Consider the following 18,248-nt stretch of genomic DNA (forward strand, 5'->3'; position numbering starts at 1 on the left):
GATAAGAAACAGATAGGGAACCTGACCTACTTGGATTGCTGCAAACTAAAACGAATTCCAGCTAAGGATGAACTGCTACAGATTCAGGAGCTAGGAACCAATCAAGGACCTGGTGCTCCTGTGGTTCCTATGTAGCAATACAAAGTCATGTGGACACAGCTGGAACTGAAGTGATGTGATCAAGATGTACCCGATGAAGCTTCATACAAAGACATCACTGAAAGGCTTCTGTTTCTCATTCAAGCTTTTGCAAAAATAGAAAACTCATCATCCTCTCAAGCTTGAAGAACAAGGTTGAACGCCACTATGGACCAATTCCTAAAGATTGATTGTTGTTGTCCTAGTTGAGTTGTAACCTTGTTATTGTACTTACTATATCACCTAAATTGCTTACTTAGAAGCATACTGATTAGGCGTCCTCTTGTAAATCCTCAAAATCGTTGAGTTTAGGTTGTGACTAGATTTAGTCATAAAGAAAAGTCTTTGTAATTGTAGAATTGCAAAGTGGCTTGGGGTGATAGCACCACAAGTTAGAAAAAGTCTTTATAACTAGGATAGTCACAAATTGGCTTGTGGTAAAGATACCACAAGTTATTTGAGTAAATCATTTGCAATCGAAAGTATTGTAAAGTGGCTTGTAATAGATAAGATTACAAGTTAGTAAAGTTAAAAGCCTACAAGTGTAGGTCGTGGTTTTTTTATCCCCTTGTGCGGGATTTTTCCATGTAAAAAACCTCTGCCTCATTTACTTACTGCTCTAACTTGTAGAGGACTAGGTACTCTTAGACTTGGTGGACCCATACAAACTATCAATTTGTACTTCCAGTCATGTGCTTCGAGCAGCTGCTATACATGTACCATTGTTGGCTTCTCTTGTTCCCTGCACAAGTAAATCAAGGGTTAGATTTAGGAATCCAAACAAGTTTAGGTCCCTTGTAATGAGGAAAGGGGTGAATTAGGGCTCTTTTTGTCCAAGCAGGCATTGTATGTTTTTTATGTGAAGGACCAGGTTCCCTAGCAGTAGTTACTTTTTCAGCAAAAACTTTATTTTTCTGTTGAGATTAGAATCTGGCCTTACACGTTTCCTTAAAGTGCCTAGTATTGCCACAGTGAGTGCAAAGCCAATTTTCAGGTATAGTAACGTACTTGCTATGAGGGTTGTAGGGAGTATTTTCCCTTTGGAGCCCGATTCCCTGCATGTTTCCCCCATTTTTTGTGTACAAGATAGTGATAGCATCAGAGGACCAGGTCCACTTAAGTGAATTTTCAAGATCACTCTTCACTCTTCCTAGTTCTTCTTGAAGTTGTTTATTTTTCTCAAGCTCGGCACACAAACTAGATTTCACTAATCTTAACTCATTTTCAAGCTTAAGGTGTGCCTTACTTGTAACTTCCTTTCCTTTTTGAGTGTTCCCAGGCCTACTTTCCCTTTTTAGTTCCTCAATTGTTTCCTTTAGGTCTACAACTACCACTAATAGGTCATCTCTCTCATGCTTAATGTTAGCAACTTTCTCAGTTAAAACCTCTTTCTCCTTTCTAACACACTCAATGGCCTCTTTTAGATTGACCACAACAACCACAAGATCATCTCTCTCATGTCCTATGTTTGCAATTTTTTCAATTAAGGCATATTTTTTCTTTCTTTAGACTCTCAATGGTTTCCTCTAAGTCTACCACCACAACTACTAGATCTTCTCTCGATTGTTCTGCTTCTCCCAGTTCCATAGTTAAGGCATCTTTATCAAGGAGTTGTCTTCATGTTCATCATCACCCTCAGATTCACTAGAGGAATCTCCCTAGGCATCTAGAGCTTGCTTTACAATATTATTAGCAACATCTCTTCTCTTGAACTTTCTATCGGGGACCGGGTTCCTCTTAACCATCTTAGAGGCATTGTGTTTGTCATGGTCTTGATTGTGGAGAGGATAATCTTTGATGAAATGTCCCGACTTTCTGCATTTGTGACAACAATTAGGACCATTATAGGAGTGTGGGCGGATGATTCACCAGATAATTTCAATCTTTTAGTGATGTGTATGCTCAAAGAGGGAAAAGGGTAACAATTAGCCCTATCCCTCTTATTATACTTATCAATTTTTTTTCAAGGGAAGAATGAGTTAGTGAACCGCAAATTTCCAGTTGCGGGTCGCACTTTGTTACCTTTTTTAGTTTAACCCATCATTTTGTCTGCGGTTCGCAGAAATTTATGTGCGATCGTAGATCCCTATTGTGGACCGTAGATTTTCTATTACGGTCGCAAATCAACCATTTTACTGACAGTCCAACTTCAGAGAGTTGTCATTTTCCATCTTCCATTTGTGCGGCCGCAGAGCACTTTTGTTGTAGCATCCAAAATTGTGTGGTCCGCACATTGCACTTGCGGTCTGCAATTCTTTCAGTAGTTAACCAGATTTTCTGTCCATAATTTCTGTAAGGCACACTCTTTCCTACAACACACTTCAACTCAAGTTAGCACAAAAATCACACCTAACTACAAAAGAAATGAAGAAAAGAAAAAGAAATAGGGTTGCCTCCCAAGAAGCGCCCGGTTTAATGTCGCAGCACGATGCAGAATACTATCAAGTGAAATGAATAACTGCCACGACGTGGACATCTCCAGGTTTTCCCAAATAGTGCTTCACCTGGTGACCATTTACTCGGAATACCTCATTGTTTTTGTTCTTCAAGATCCACAACTTCAAACGGGCCACTCTATTTAAACTATCACTTCCCGGGAAACATCCTCAACCGTGAGTTAAATAACAACACAAGATCACCCTCCTTGAAATATTTGTTCCAAATGTATTTGTCATAAAGATATTTCATCTTCTCTTTCTACAAGGACGAACTTGCACAATCATAGTACCGGAACTCATCTAGTTCATTCAAGTGTGCAACCCTCAAATTAGCAGTTATATCCCAATCAAGATTCAACTTCTTTAGAGCCCACATGGCTTTGTGCTCAAGTTCCACCAGAAGATGCCAAGCTTTTCTGAATACCAACCGGTATGGAGACATTCCGATAGGTGTTTTGTAAGCCGCTCAATAAGCCTATAATGCATCATCAAGCTTCTTGGACCAATCCGTCTGGTTAGCATTCACTGTTTTGGACAAAATACTTTTTATCTCCTGGTTGGAGACTTCCACTTGACCGCTTGCATGTGGATGATAGGGAGTCGTGACTTTGTGAGTGACACCATACTTGCTAAGTAAGGCGTCAAAAGCCTTGTTGCAAAATTGTGACACCCCATCGCTTATAATAGCCCGCGGAGTACCAAACCTTATGAAAATATTCTTCTTCAAGGATGCCACCACACATCTCTCCTCATTGTTGGGTAGAGCAACGACATCAACCCATTTGGACACATAATCAACCGCGACAAAGATTTAGGTGTTTCCACAAGAACTCAACTCATTCTTGTTATTGGTTAGCACTGTCATACCAACCTTATTCCGAACACATTGAACTGGAGAAGTCCACGAAATATCAAAGATGGGATAGAAAACCCCGACATCCAACCACTTGATAATCTCCTTTTTGACAACCTCTTGCATAGCCTCATTGAGTCTCCTTTGATGTTCTATAGATGGTTTGTCACCTTCCTCCAAGTTAATTTTATGCATGCAAAATGTGAGGCTTATCCCCCGAATATCTACCAATGTTCACCCAATAGCCTTCTTCATCTTTTGTAGCATCACCGATGTAGAGTCTGCTGCACGTTAGTCAAACAAGAGGAAAGAATAACCGGTAAAGTAGAAGAAGGGACAAGAAATTCATACCGAAGATGTGGAGGCAATGGCTTCAACTCCAATATAGGAGGCTCTTCGATTGAAGGCTTTGTAGGAGGAGTTGTCCTATTTTCAAGATACAAGGACAAATTTTGAGGTTCATAGGTATATGACCCCATTCCTTGCAAAGAGTTAACACATTCCACAAAGCCATCCATCTCGTCATCATCAAAGTTGAGCAAGACAGCTTCCAACATATCACCAATATTGATCACTGCACTTGTTTCATCCATAATAAGATCAGCCACCAAGTCCACAAAAGAGCACACCTCATTGTTATTGGGTTGCCTCATGGACTTACACACATGGAAAACCATTTTTTCGCCATCAACCTGGAAAGTAATTTCTACGTCTTCAACATAACAAAGATCCTTTCCCGTAGCAAGGAAAGGTCTTCCAAGACTAATCGGTGCCTCATAATCAACCTCACAATCTAGAATGACAAAATCGGCCAAAAGAATGAATTTATCAACACGAACCAAAACATCCTCAATCACTCCCAAAGATCTCTTCATGATACGATTGGCCATTTGCAATCTCATAGAGGTGGGCCTTGGTTGCCCAATTTCCAATGTCTTGAAAACCGAATAGGACATCAAATTGATACTTGCCCCAAGATTACAAAGAACTTTATCAAACTCGGCACTTCTAATTGTACAAGGAATCATGCAAGCGTCGGGATCCTCTAACTTGGGAGCTATTAAATGCACAATTGCACTCACTTGATAAGTGACTTTGATAGTTTCAAAATTCATCGACCGCTTGTTTGTCACAAGATCCTTCATGAACTTTGCATAACCGGGCATTTTTGGTCCAAGGCTTGAACTAATGGAACATTGATTGAGAGACTCTTCATCATTTGAATAAACTTCTTGAATTGGTTCTCACCATTTTGCTTGGCAAGTCTTTAAGGGTATGGAGATGGAGGCTTAGGCAATGGTGCCTTAGCCTTTTGCACTACCGTTTCCGGTATGTCAATAATGTGATCCCTAGATGGGTTCACCTCCTCTTGAGTCTCTTCTACACTATCATCAATATCAATCTGAACATCATCATTATATTGCTCAACATTGTTCGGGATCTCCTATTCTTGTACCACTTGCTATTCATCCACAAGTTGTCTTTGCTCACCACTGTATCACTTGGTAGTGCCCTTTAGGACGAGTATTTAGAGCTTGAGATATTTGCCCCATTTGGGCTTCTAAATTGTGGATTGATGTGTTGTATTAGGCAAGTTGGGCATCTGAATCGGCATTCTTTTCCATCATTTGTTTGAACATATTCTCAATACACCCCATTTCATTATTGGAAGAACTTAGACCATAGAAAGGATAAGGAGGCGGGTTTCTCAGTTGTTGATACATTGGGGGCCTTTGAAATCCCAACCCCCAGTTGCCTTGATTATTATTCCATCCCCCTTGATTTTTACCTCCCCAATTTCCTTGATTATTGCCACCACTCCAATTTCCTTGATTGTTGTTGTTATGCCAATTTCCTTGATTGTTGTCACCACTCCAATTACCTTGGTTGTTAGAGTTCCAATTACCTTGATTGCTTTGAGGTCACCATTGTTGTTTATTCGGAACTTTGAAGTTGTTTCTTTGCCCTTAAAAGTTGTTCACATATTGCAACTCCTCCACTTGTTCATTATAAGAGTAATCTTGATCAAACCCACTATGCTCTTGCACATAATTATCCACTCGATTTTGCACTTGTGGACCCTTTGTTCTTCTTTTGTTCACCATCATGTTCACTCCTTTCATGGCATTGACTTGCTTAGGATTTTGTACTTATTGAAGTTGAGTTGGTTCATCGTAGTAGTCAAATCGGCAATGGCTTGCCCATGGTCATGCAACTCTTTATGGAGGTGAATCATGTTTGTGTCACATTGTGGAACATTAGCCCGGGATTGCCATGCCGATGATGTTTCCGCCATTTCATCCAAAATCTTACAAGCCTCCACATACAACGTAGTCATGAAGTTCCCACCGGCAAGTTGATTCACCAAACATTGGTTGGTTGTGTTAATAGTATGATAGAAAGTTTGTTGAACCATATTCTCTGTCATATCGTTGTTGGGCAATTCTTCAACCATTGTTCTATATCGCTCACATATCTCATGTAGTTGTTCATTGGGATCTTGCTTGAATACTAAAATCTTATCTCTAAGTGTAGCCATATGCCTGGGAGAGAAGAACATAGCAATAAATTTCTCCGCCAACTCATCCCAAGTACGAATGGAATGGTTCGGCAATCGTTCCAACCAATCTAAGCCTTTCCCCCATAGAGAGAAGGGAAAAAGTATTAGCCTCAAAGAATCCTTGGAGACATTTGTTTGTTTACTCCCCCAACAAGTGTCCATAAACCCTTTCAAGTGTTTATATGCATTTTTACTTGGAGCCCCGGTAAAGAAACCTCGTTGCTCTAGCAAAGTGAGCATCATATTGGTGATTTGAAAGTTGTCCGCCCTAATACGGGGAGGTACTATTGCACTTGCATACCCTTCATTGGGCAACACCCGGTGTGCAGCCGCTCGTGGTGGAGGTGGGGATGGAAATGGGCCATTGTTATGAGACGCCCGACCTCTTCTTTTGGCTTGAGGTTCAAGAGGAACCTCTTCAACTTGGTCATCCTCAACGTCCACATCCCCCAAAGGCATGTTTCCGAGCTCATTGTTGTTTGTCGCCATATTTGTACCTACAATTGATTCACACAAATTAGGAACACATAAGAAAAAGAAGATAATCCACACACAAACCCAAATATATAGCTAACACCATTTTTAACTCCCCGACAGCTGTGCCAAAAATTGATCACGTCCAAATGCACCCCTCTAAAGAGGTATGACATAGCCATTTGCAATAAAACCCAACGAAGAGTCGGGGTCGAATCCGCAGGGAGCTAAGATGAGAGTTTGGAGTATATATTCGGAATGAGCTCTAGATTGCACTTCCACAATAAGGTGTTTGTTTCTATATCTAGTATTAATCTAAGGAATGCAAATTAAATATATAAGACTAGAGATAATTGTTTTGAGGGTTTTCAAAATATATAAAAAGGCCTAGGGTTGTGACCATGACCTAGGTGTTTTCCTAATGGGATAAAGACTTTTATGCTCGTTTTGTTGATTGTGGTGTATTATAGCTCATAACTCTACATTACTCACTCAATACCTCTCGGTCAGAGAGTGGTTTTTCCCAATTTGGCTTTCTCAAAAGCAAATGGGTATCAACCAAAATAATTGATAAGAGCTCAAGTTTGGTTCTTACTATCTCTAGGTTGAACCCTTTAACTGGGTTAATCAATCTCTCAATCGACTCAGTTCCTTGTTAGCTAAGTTAACTTAGACTAGGTCCCTCTTTCTTAAGAATAGACTGAGTCAAATAGGCATGAATCAATGTTTGCAACCATCAATTCTAAAATTGAAGCATGAACTATGCTAATTAATAAACACCAAATCATAAACAAGCATAAAATTAATCACCCATAAGGTTTACACACTAGGGTTGGGTCACAATCCTAGTAAAAAATCTAGCTACTCATAGTGGGTGTTGAAGAAAACAAAGAAGAAAAGATAATAAAACGCATATTGGAAGATTACAATAGAGAAATCTAATGTTAAATCAACAAATAAACTAAAGTTTCCTAAAACAGCAAAGAGAAATGGCTACAATACTTTAGATATTCCAAAACTTGACCTAATTTCGTGAAACTCATCTCTTTATACAAAGTTGGAAATCTCGGACAAAAATTCCCCTCGGGAGGTTCTGCGACCGCACAATTCCATATGTGGTCTGCAGATTTCTTCATCTGTCAGGAATTGGAGGTCTGCGTCCACATATTTCTGAACTGCGACTGCGAGGCAACTCTTCTTTAGTCCGCAGAATTTGGAATGAGGTTGCAAGGCATTCTTTTATGGCGGCACAATTCTTATGCGGTCCAAAATTCACAGAGGCTCAGGACTTGGTCTTTTTGCACGCTCTCTGATCTTCGACTCTTAGCTCATCTTTGCGGCCGCACAATTCATGTGGGCTACAATTCGCGCAAATGTCTGATAGGTTTCCCTTTTTTGTTTGTAGCCAAGATAGAAATCTGTGGTCCGCAATTTCTTTTCTGCATCTGCAAAATTTCTTCTGCGGACCGCACAGTTATGCTCCTGTACCTTTCATTGCCTTGTGCCTCGGACTACTCCTTTTTTAGTCGAATTTCATCTTGGGAGATCAGTTCCATCACTCCTGCAATTTTGCACAATTCCATTAGTTTCGAGAACATAATTCAATGTTTTTAGACTAAAACAAAAGCTAAAAGGCACTAATAAGCAGTCAAAATCCTCACTTATCAGGCTATCTCTCTCCTTCTCACAGTCGCGCCTCACATCCCCGTCTCCCTTACTATTTCTCATCTCTTCATAACTAACCACCATTGGGATTACCAGATCTATTCAGAACTTTCCAAATAGATGAACTCCGGCATACCCATACTCCTCTATCTTTTCTATTTTATTTGTTTATGTGCCATTACTAGAAACTGGACGAAAATAGCTTGTTGACCGATTTGGTTCTGCCAGATCTGACCAGACTTTAATGGTTCGATGAAGCTTGTATGCTTTGTTACTCATTGACTTTTAACTCGTTGACTACTACTCCAGCGGTCCGCCGCCGTCGAGTGGCGGTTCTGACTCGCTATATTTGGTGGATTGTTCTGTTTCTTGGTTGTTTGTTTTGTTTGCTATTGGCCGAATTCTAACCGAAAATTTTCCGATGACACACGAGTTTTTCAGCCACTATTGTGCTAATTTTGGCCACCGGCCAGTAACATTTGAGACTCCTTCCGTCTATCCTGGTGACTTCTATTTGATTCTAATTTTTCCTAAAATTGTGGTCATCTATCTTTACCTTCGTCTTGGACGTTGGCATATCTGTGGGAATGCTTGTTTGGTTGTAGTCTATTATCAATTTCAGACACTTGGTTGGTTATTGTTGGGTTGTTTGACTAATATTGTCCCTTATCTTTGAAGGTAGGTCTATTATTGTCCCTCAAATATAACACTGAGCATATTTAGTCCCTTAAGTATGATAAAGTGAAGCACATTTAGTCTCACTGATAGAATGTATTAAAAAACTAACGGTGTTAACCAACTCCGATTCATGAAGTAAAACGTTTCCTCTCCATTTATTGGATAACGCAAATCATCAATTTAATTCCTTTATTTTAGATAATGTCTTCTAAATTTTTGACCTTGAAAATATCCCCTTTTGTGCCAGTTTTCAATGAGAAAATGACACTATAAAAAAGATATAAAAATAATAGCCGAATATATAAAATTTCTATATTATTTTGTGTATGTGTATATATACACACACACAAAAGATAGGATATATATTTTGGGGTGTGTGTGTGTGTGTATATATATATATATATATATGTGTATATATTACAAGTTATGTGTCTTTCGTTTTGATGATTTGACAAACTTCATGAGAGAACTAGATAAGGAACTTGTTACACATTATCAAGACTTTAAGATCGAAAGGTTCTAGTTTGAGATATGTTTCAAATCTCCAGAGTTGAAGGAATAGCTGAGGGACCATGTCCCTACCAGTTCCTGAGCTGACTGTACAAGTCAACTCCCCCAACTGTAAAGTTGTTGAAAGGTTCCAGTTTGGGATATGTTTCAAATCTCCTGAGTTGAAGGAATAGCTGGGGAATTGACTTGTACAGTCACCTCGGGAACTGGTAGGGAACTGGCCCCTCAGCTGTTCCTTCAACTCTGGAGATTTGAAACATATACCAAACTAGAACCTTTCAATCTTAAGATCTTGAGAATGTGTAACAGGTTCCTTATCTGGTTCTCTCATGAAGTTTGTCAAATCATCAAAACAAAAGATGCATAACTTATCAATTTTCCCCTTTTTGATGATGACAAACTTAGAAGTGATATGAGAACCAGATCTCCACATTGTTCCCCCTACGAATCAGCCATATTTCACAATTGGTTCCTCGAGACTGTATGTTAAATCATCAACACAAAGGACGCATAACTTATCAATTTCCCCTTTATGATGATGACAAACCCAAAATCTATATTCCCCTTGAGAACCATATTTCTCACGAGTTCCCCTGCGGATCAGACCTATAATCAACATGTTATTAGCAACATTCCTCTTGCGAATCAGAGCTATCTTTCATGCACAACACAATATATTAATTTGATTCTGTTCCTCCCCCATGTTGACACCTATATAACTTCCCCCTTTTGGCATCATTTAAAAGAATAACAGATGAAGCACAGCCAAAAAGAAGTTCAGCAACATTAATTCATGCCACTTGGGCAACACAGCATAAACAATAACAAGAACAACAAGTGAATGTCATTGCACCAATTAGAGTGATTGCCTATAGTATAGTAATTATAATAAAAGCACAGTAGTTTCAACAATACAAAATATGACAATTTAAACAACTAAAGTACCAAAACATAAGGATCAAAAGAAGATAGGAATTCAAGGGAATTTGGAAGGAGTGAAAGGCATGGATCACTGGGCAGGAGGAAAAGAAAGGGGCTAAAGCCTTGATGAGCTTGTCCATTCGTTCATTCACAATCCTTTGATAAATGATCATCTGCTCTCTTAAGTCCTCCACCTATTTCCTCAATCTTTCATCATTCTCACCCTTCAACTTAGAATTCTATTCTTCCAAGGGTCTACGGGGACCTGGTTCTCTACCTATCTGAGTAGGCTGAACCATCAACCAGATTACCAAGAATCTCCCCAAGCTTCTCCTCATCAAGAACAAACTCAGTTCCATGCACATATAGCATCAGAGTATCACATACAACATAGAAGTTTTTACTTCTTCTTCATAAACGTTGGGACTTGGAGGAACAAAGAGGTAATTCTATTTTTGGAACTTAATAGTGTCAAGAAATTCATCCAGTTTTCAGTAATATCATAGTCAACAATCTACCTAACATCACTTTTTTAGAAATAAGAGTCTTCTACCTCTCCAAACCCGATAACTCAACTTTTTGCTTTTGTAAGGAACCAGGTTCCTTACTCACACTACCCTTTCTTTCCCTAAGAGGCCATGTCTCACTCTTCTTCTTCTCAATCTATTCACCCTTATCTGTTGCATCTTTCACATCCAATTTTCTTTTTCCATTTTTTTTGAATTCTTTCTCATAAATGGAGATTTTTCCGCTTCATTCTCTCTTCCACAATCACCACATCAGCAGGTCACACCATCCCTTTTTCTGGAACATTTATCAATTCCTTCATCTTTCAAGGCTTCTACAAATGCAACATCAATTTCAGCCTCATTTTTTAGAATATTAGATCTACCTTATTCCTTTCCAGTAAAAGTCCCATCAAAATCTACCAAACACTTCTTGAGTTTCGATTCAAATGGAGTTTGGAGTTTGGAAGGTAACAAATTTAGATTCACTTCTAGCATATTTGGAGAAAAGGATTTTTTTTTGTTGAGATAAGGTTGATTTGGTTTTGAAGAAAAGAATCGGTTTTGGTTGGGTATGAGAGAAGGAAATGGTTTTTCGGGGCAACAGGTAAGTTCGGAAAAGGTTTAACATTTTGGACTTCAAAATTTCGGAGAGAGATGGGAATACATTAATGACATTATGCTTCAGATGTTTAAAAATGCATATAAGTATTGAAGGGACTACTAACCTAAGTCACAGGAACCAGGTTCCTTGACGGTTTTTTGAAAATTTGAGCAAAGACTCCCAGAAGGGCAATGTCACTCTTACTTGTTTTGTCCTGAAACTGCCATGTATGTATACCAGTAACAGTATAGATTTGAGTCAGATGTTGCCAAAAAACACTTTTTAGCGTTGTACCTTCCTTCTTAACATAGCCAATCATCGAGGGACCAGGTCCTTAGTTAAGCTTGATTAACCCCAACTCCAGATGATTTCTTTCAAAGAGTTAACTACTTAGCGCCTTGGTGAAGATGTCTGCTACCTGGTCCTCTGTCTTCTAAAACTTCATACAAACTAGAACCTTTTCAATAGTATCCCTCAAAAATTGATGTTGCACATCAATGTGCTTTGTCCTCTTGTGTTGTACCGGGTTCAAGCTATAAATACACCAAAGTATTCAAAATGTTGCTTGAATTATAGTAGTTGACCACAACAAGAAGCAACAACCACGTATTCATCTTCAGCAGTAGAAAGAGCCACACAGTTTGTTTCTTTGTGCCCCATGAGATCAAGCATGACCCCAGAGAATGTGACATTCTAGATGTGCTCTTTCTATCCACCAGATATTCAACATAATCATCATATCCAACCAAGCCAAAGTTATCTCATGGGGGATAGTAGAGAACCAGGTCCTGCATCCCTTTGAGAAATCTTAGGAATTTCTTGGCAGCTTTCAAATGAGATTCCTTTGGATTGGATTGAAACCCGGCACAAAGACCCACACAAAAAACAATATCTGATCTGCTACATAAGTGACCCTATGATACCTCTATACATGGTCTAATTTACCGGGGAACCAGCTTTATCCACGTCTAGATGAGTAGCTGTGGCGATGAGAGTGTCAATGATTTTTGATGTCTCCATGTCAAATTTCTTCAGCAGCTTCTTGATGGATTTTTGTTGTCTTATTATTGTTCCGTTGGGAGTTTGCTTCACTTGTAAATCTAAGAAGAAATTTAGTTCCCCCATCATACTCATTTTTAACTCACTTCCCATGAGTTTTACAAATTCTTCACATAGAGAGTCTACTGTTGCTCCAAAGATGATGTCATCAACATAGATATGCACAATGAGCAGGTTCCTTCCTAGTTTCTTAAGAAAAAGAGTGTTGTCAATTTTCCCTTTTGTAAAGCCACTTTCTAGAAGGAATTTTGACAACCTTTCACATCAAGCACGGGAAGTCTGCTTTAATCCATACAAGGACTCGAAGATAGAAACATAGCTATTTTTGTATCTTTTGGCCACTAACATCACTTCACCAATCACAAGATTTGAGACTATGCATATTTTAGATACAAATTCCACTTTTTTTACCCTTGTCACAGATTTGGGAAATACTCAGCAAGCTAAACTTCAACCTCTTCACATAGTACGCATTTTCAATAGAGTGGGAAAGAGACTTCCCGATCCTTCCAACTCCTATAATGTATCCCTTTTTGCCATTTCCAAAGGATACACTCCCTCCTTGCAGGGTCTTCAGTGAAAGAAAATCATTTGTACTTCCAGTCATGTGCTTTGAGTAGTCGCTATCTATGTACCATTGTTGGTTGCTCTTGTTCCCTGCACAAGTAAATCAAGGGTTAGATTTAGGAATCCAAACAAGTTTGGGTCCCTTGTTATGAGGAAAGGGGTGAATTAGGGCTCTTTTTTCCTAAGCAGGCATTGTACGTTTCTTATGTGAAGGACCGGGTTCCCTAGCAGTAGTTACTTTTTCAACAAAAACTTTATTTTTCTGTTGAGATTAGAATCTGGCCTTGCAGGTTTCCTTAAAGTGCCTAGTATTGCCACAATGAGTGCAAAGCCAATTGTCAAGTACAGTAACGTACTTGCTATGAGGGTTGTAGGGAGTCTTTTCCCTTTGGAACCCGACTCCCTGCATGTTTCCCCCATTGTTTGTGTACAAGGCAGTGATAGCATCAGAGGACCAGGCCCACATAAGTGATTTTTCAAGATCACTCTTTACTCTTCCTAGTTCTTCCTGAAGTTGTTTGTTTTTCTCAAGCTCGACACACAAACTAATTTCACTAATCTTAACTCATTTTCAAGCTTAAGGTGTACCTTACTTGTAACTTCCTTTCCTTTTTGAGTGTTCCTAGGCCTACTTTCCCTTTTTAGTTCCTCAATAGTGTCCTTTATGTCTACAACTACCACTAATAGGTCATCTCTCTTATGCTTAATGTTAGCAACCTTCTCAGTTAAAACCTCTTTCTACTTTCTAACACACTCAATGGTCTCTTTTAGATTGACCACAACAACAACTAGATCATCTCTCTCATGTCCTATGTTTGCAATTTTTTCAGCTAAGGCATCTTTTTCTTTCTTCAGACTCTCAATGGTTTCCTCTAAGTCTACCACCATAACTACTAAATCTCCTTTCGATTGTTCTGCTTCTCCCAGTTCCACAGTTAAGGCATCTTTATCAAGGAGGTGTCTGCCTGTTCATCATCACCCTCAGATTCACTAGAGGAATCTCCCCAGGCATCCAGAGCTTGCTTTACAATATTATTAGCGACATCTCTTCTCTTGAACTTTCTATCGGGTACCGGGTTCCTCTTAACCATCTTATAAGCATTGTGTTTGTAATGGTCCGGATTGTGGAGAGGATAATCTTTTATGAAATGTCCTGGCTTTTTGCACTTGTGACAATAATCATATCCTTCATTTTTTCTACTAAAGCTACCATTCTTGGGAATCCATCCATTTCTACGAACCATTTTCTGAAATCTTTCCTTGAAGTTTGGTGGAGCATCCATGTAGATCCTTTCTAGGTGTTAACTTTTTCGATATGACTTGCTCTGATATCAATTGATAGAAACTAAGCATCTACCAAACTGTATAGAGAACCGGATTCTCTATCAGTTCCCACAGTAAGCAATAGATTATAAAACAAAACTGTATAGGGAACTAGGTTCTCTATCTGTTCCCACAGTAAATCGGCAATAAATAAAGAACATAGAGAAATTTTACGTGGAAAACTCTCAGCTCAACTGGATTAAAAGCCACGACCTACCCTTGTAGGATTTCAACTTCACTACTGAGCAATCTTTAGATTATAACCTATTGTAACCTAGGAATTAACCTCTTATTCCCTCATTAACTTGTAACTATACTATTACAAGCCACTTTGTAACAACTCTATTACAAAGACTTAATCACTCACTAACTTGTAACAACACTATTACAAGCCATTTTGTAATAACTCTATTACAAAGACTTCACAACTCGACTGACTCTTGCCAAGACATAAACACAATGGTTTATGATTTAGAAAAGGTTTCCTACACAATGCTTCTAAGTAAGCTAAGTGGGAATTACAAGTAAGAACTTCAACAAATATATAACACAACTAAGGACATATAATAACTCAATATGGGGAACTGGTCCGTTGCTATGTTGTTCTTTGTTCTTGATGCCCTTGAGAATCACTTGCAAGATGAACACACACTTGAGAGCATGCTTGATAAGTTCTTGAATGTGCGAGTGATTTATTTTACCTTTGCTTGATGTTAATATCTCATTTGTGACATCACTTGGATGATGCAAGCATGTTAGGTGAAGGGCATTCTCCATAAAGTAAACTGATGCACTGTTTCTGCACTGTAGCGTGTGCATGCAACAACTTTACAGCTGGGGGAATTGACTTGTACAGTCACCTCGGGAACTGGTAGGGACCTGATCCCTCAGCTGCTCCTTCAACTTTGGAGATTTGAAACATATCCCAAACTGGAACCTTTTAGCAACTTTATAGCTGAGGGAGTTGACTTGTACACTCACCTCGGGAACTGGTAGGGACCTGATCCTTCAGCTGTTCCTTCAACTCTGGAGATTTGAAACATATCCCAAACTGGAACCTTTCGATCTTAAGATCTTGAAAATGTGTAACAGGTTCTTTATATGGTTCTCTCATAAAGTTTGTCTAATCGTCAAAACAAAAGATGCATAACTTATCATTAATATACAAAAATTATACAAATTTCATATACTTTTTCGGCTACCAGATGTAAATAGTTTCTGGCGCGGTCTAAAAGTGATAATACAACCTGATTATTCGTTTGCTTCAATAATATGGCTAGAAGTTATCTTGGCAGCTCTATTTTTTCAAATTTTAACTTTTCTTTTTGGAAATATCAACCGAAATTTTTAATAGTAAAAGTTTCAACGTTAAAATCTTAAATTTATCAGCTTTGTACTATTAGTGGGTGTTGGTTTATAAAATATTTTCGATAAGTAAATTAAAAGACAATGAGTGCCGAAACCAACCCCGTAATTAATCTTGGGCAGATTCTGTCATTGAGACTAAAGTTGGTCCACTTTAGCATACTCAATGGATTAAATATGCTTAGGGTTATATTTGAGGGACCACAATAGAGCTACTATCAAAGATAAGGGACAATATTGGCCAAAAACTCATCTTATTACAGTAGTATTTGAAGTTAAGTTGAAAAATGATATTTGAAATTTTAAATTATATTTGGACACGTATTTCACTTAAAAAAATGTTACAGTTTTATGAGCAGAAATGTTTTTTTTTTGAAAATTTTTAAAAAATTTGTTTTCGAAAATTTCTAAAAATTTGTAAGATTTCATGGACAAACACACTTTTGATAAAATATTTCGAAAAAAGAATTTTTTATGGGCAATCTATGTTGTAAAAATTGCACGGGGCGCCCTATTTGGTCGCCCCCATTTAACCTATACCCATTTTTTAAAAAACTTTTAACTTGTACCCACTTTTTAAATAACTTCAGCTCCATTTCTCCTCCTCCTTCTCCTTCTTCTTCTTCTTCTTCTTCTTCTTCTTCTTCTTCTTCTTCTTCTTCTTTAGGGGCTCTCATTCTTATTCAATTTTAGAACAATATAAAAACCTACGATTTTGGCATCATTGAAATTTCCAAGTTCGCTGTTATTCCTCAATTGACTAGTTAGATGATGGCTGGTGAATGGTGATAAAATTGCATTTGCTCTTTCTGTGTGATTAAATGTGTCGTTTAAAAAACTAATAGTATTACCTAAATGGCTGTTTCTTTAGAAAAAAGAATGATGAGCAACGAAGAAGCAGTTAGGTTTCCCTCATATTGATCCTAATTCATGCTATGCCGTGTGTTGCAAATAGATAACGAGCATCTTCTTACTGTCCAGATTGCTCAGAAATGCTTAACAACAATGGACAAAATGCTATGCATGTTGCTATATTGAACACTCTATAACTGAAGTTTCCCTGTTACAAAGACAAAAACATCAGCTCTAGAGCTGAAGTTTTTGTGTTGTAACTGGAAACTTCAGCTCTAGTATGTAATATTAATAAATGGTAAAAAATATTCAGCTCTAGAGTTGAAGTTTCCCAGTTACAACACAAAAACTTCAGCTCTAGTATGTAATATTAATATGTGGTAAAAAAACTTCAACTCTAGTATGTAATATTAATAGGTGGTAAAAAAACTTCAGCTCTAGAGCTGAAGATTCCCAGTTACAACACAAAAACTTCAGTTCTAGAGCTAAACTTCAGGCCCGCTACTAGAATGCTGAAGTTTTGCGTGATTGCCTTTGCTACTTCAGTCCCGTATGCTGAAGTTATGCGAAAAAGCGGGTACGCTTGCAATTTTTTTTGCAAAGCGGGCACAAGTTAAAATATGATACAAAAAGTGGTCAAAATGGGCCATCTATGTTTGGTAAAAAGTATTTCATTTTTGGGATAATTGCATAAAAGTACCGTCAGCGTAGGTGCTTTTCATCCGCATAGCCATCATTTTAAGTTTCATCCGTGTAGCCCATAAAAGTTTCACAATATGACATCATTGTCCGGATATAATTTTACAAATCTATATGTGATTTTTTTATTCTTTGCACACAACCAACTTAAATCGATCATATACATTCCTATTGCAATTACAACAATGCAAACCAACTATAATACAACTTGAAAAAAATTTAAATTTTCTTCTGTCCTGAGTTCTAAATAGCAGAAACAAAAGAAATAAAAAATAAAATTGAAAAAAATGGCTACAAATTCGCAATTTGGCAGAGAAATCAACAAAAAAATTGACTTTATACATCGATTGTTAGAGAAAAAGTAAGAAAAAATTTAATTTCAGTTTTAAGTCCACATATGTTGTACATGTATAAAAATGTATAACTTAGTATGAACTCATATATGGAATATATAATAATGTATTCTAGTATTTAACCAACACAGAAAAGCAAAATTAGCTTTAACGCACATGTGAAATAGGAACTTACTTAAAAGAGAAAGACCACTGCACCAAAGTCGAACAGAAATCGCGAATAGAAAGAGTAATGTTGTATAACACTACTTACACACCTAATATACAACATTATACAATATTATACACTTATTATAATTTTGTATAATGTTGTATAATATTGTATAATGATGTATAATGTTGTATATGAAAACTGAATTTCACCTTCAATTTCCTTTTTCAACTGGTATGATTCTCAAAACCAATGTTAATCATGCTCAATCAATCCAGTACTCTAGATTCTAGTTACTAAAAGCTTTTTTAATATTTTTAGCTTCACCCAAATAATTTCACCGATATTAATCAACACCCATTTGATTTTTTCACCAAAATACATCTTCCCCATGTCTATTAAAAAAACTCATAAATTGGAATATGCTTAAAATCTCTGTCTAGAACTTCAATCTTGAAGAAATTTCAACAAAAATAAGAACCCAGTTCGGTTTTTTCAATCCAGAATTTCAATCTTGAAGAAATTTCAATAA

At 37.7% G+C, this 18,248-nt stretch overlaps 1 protein-coding gene across 1 annotated transcript; it reads right to left on the reverse strand.

Moving 5' to 3' along the window:
• Positions 1-3,695: 3,695 nt before the first annotated feature.
• LOC104234022 (uncharacterized) lies at positions 3,696-4,595 on the reverse strand. Its single transcript, XM_009787512.2, has one exon. It carries the CDS (start codon positions 4,593-4,595, stop codon positions 3,696-3,698), a length of 900 nt encoding a protein of 299 aa, XP_009785814.2.
• Between the last annotated feature and the right edge of the window lie 13,653 nt (positions 4,596-18,248).

The sequence above is a fragment of the Nicotiana sylvestris genome, chromosome 8, assembly GCF_000393655.2.
Source record: "Nicotiana sylvestris chromosome 8, ASM39365v2, whole genome shotgun sequence".
NCBI classification, from domain to species: Eukaryota; Viridiplantae; Streptophyta; class Magnoliopsida; order Solanales; family Solanaceae; genus Nicotiana; species Nicotiana sylvestris.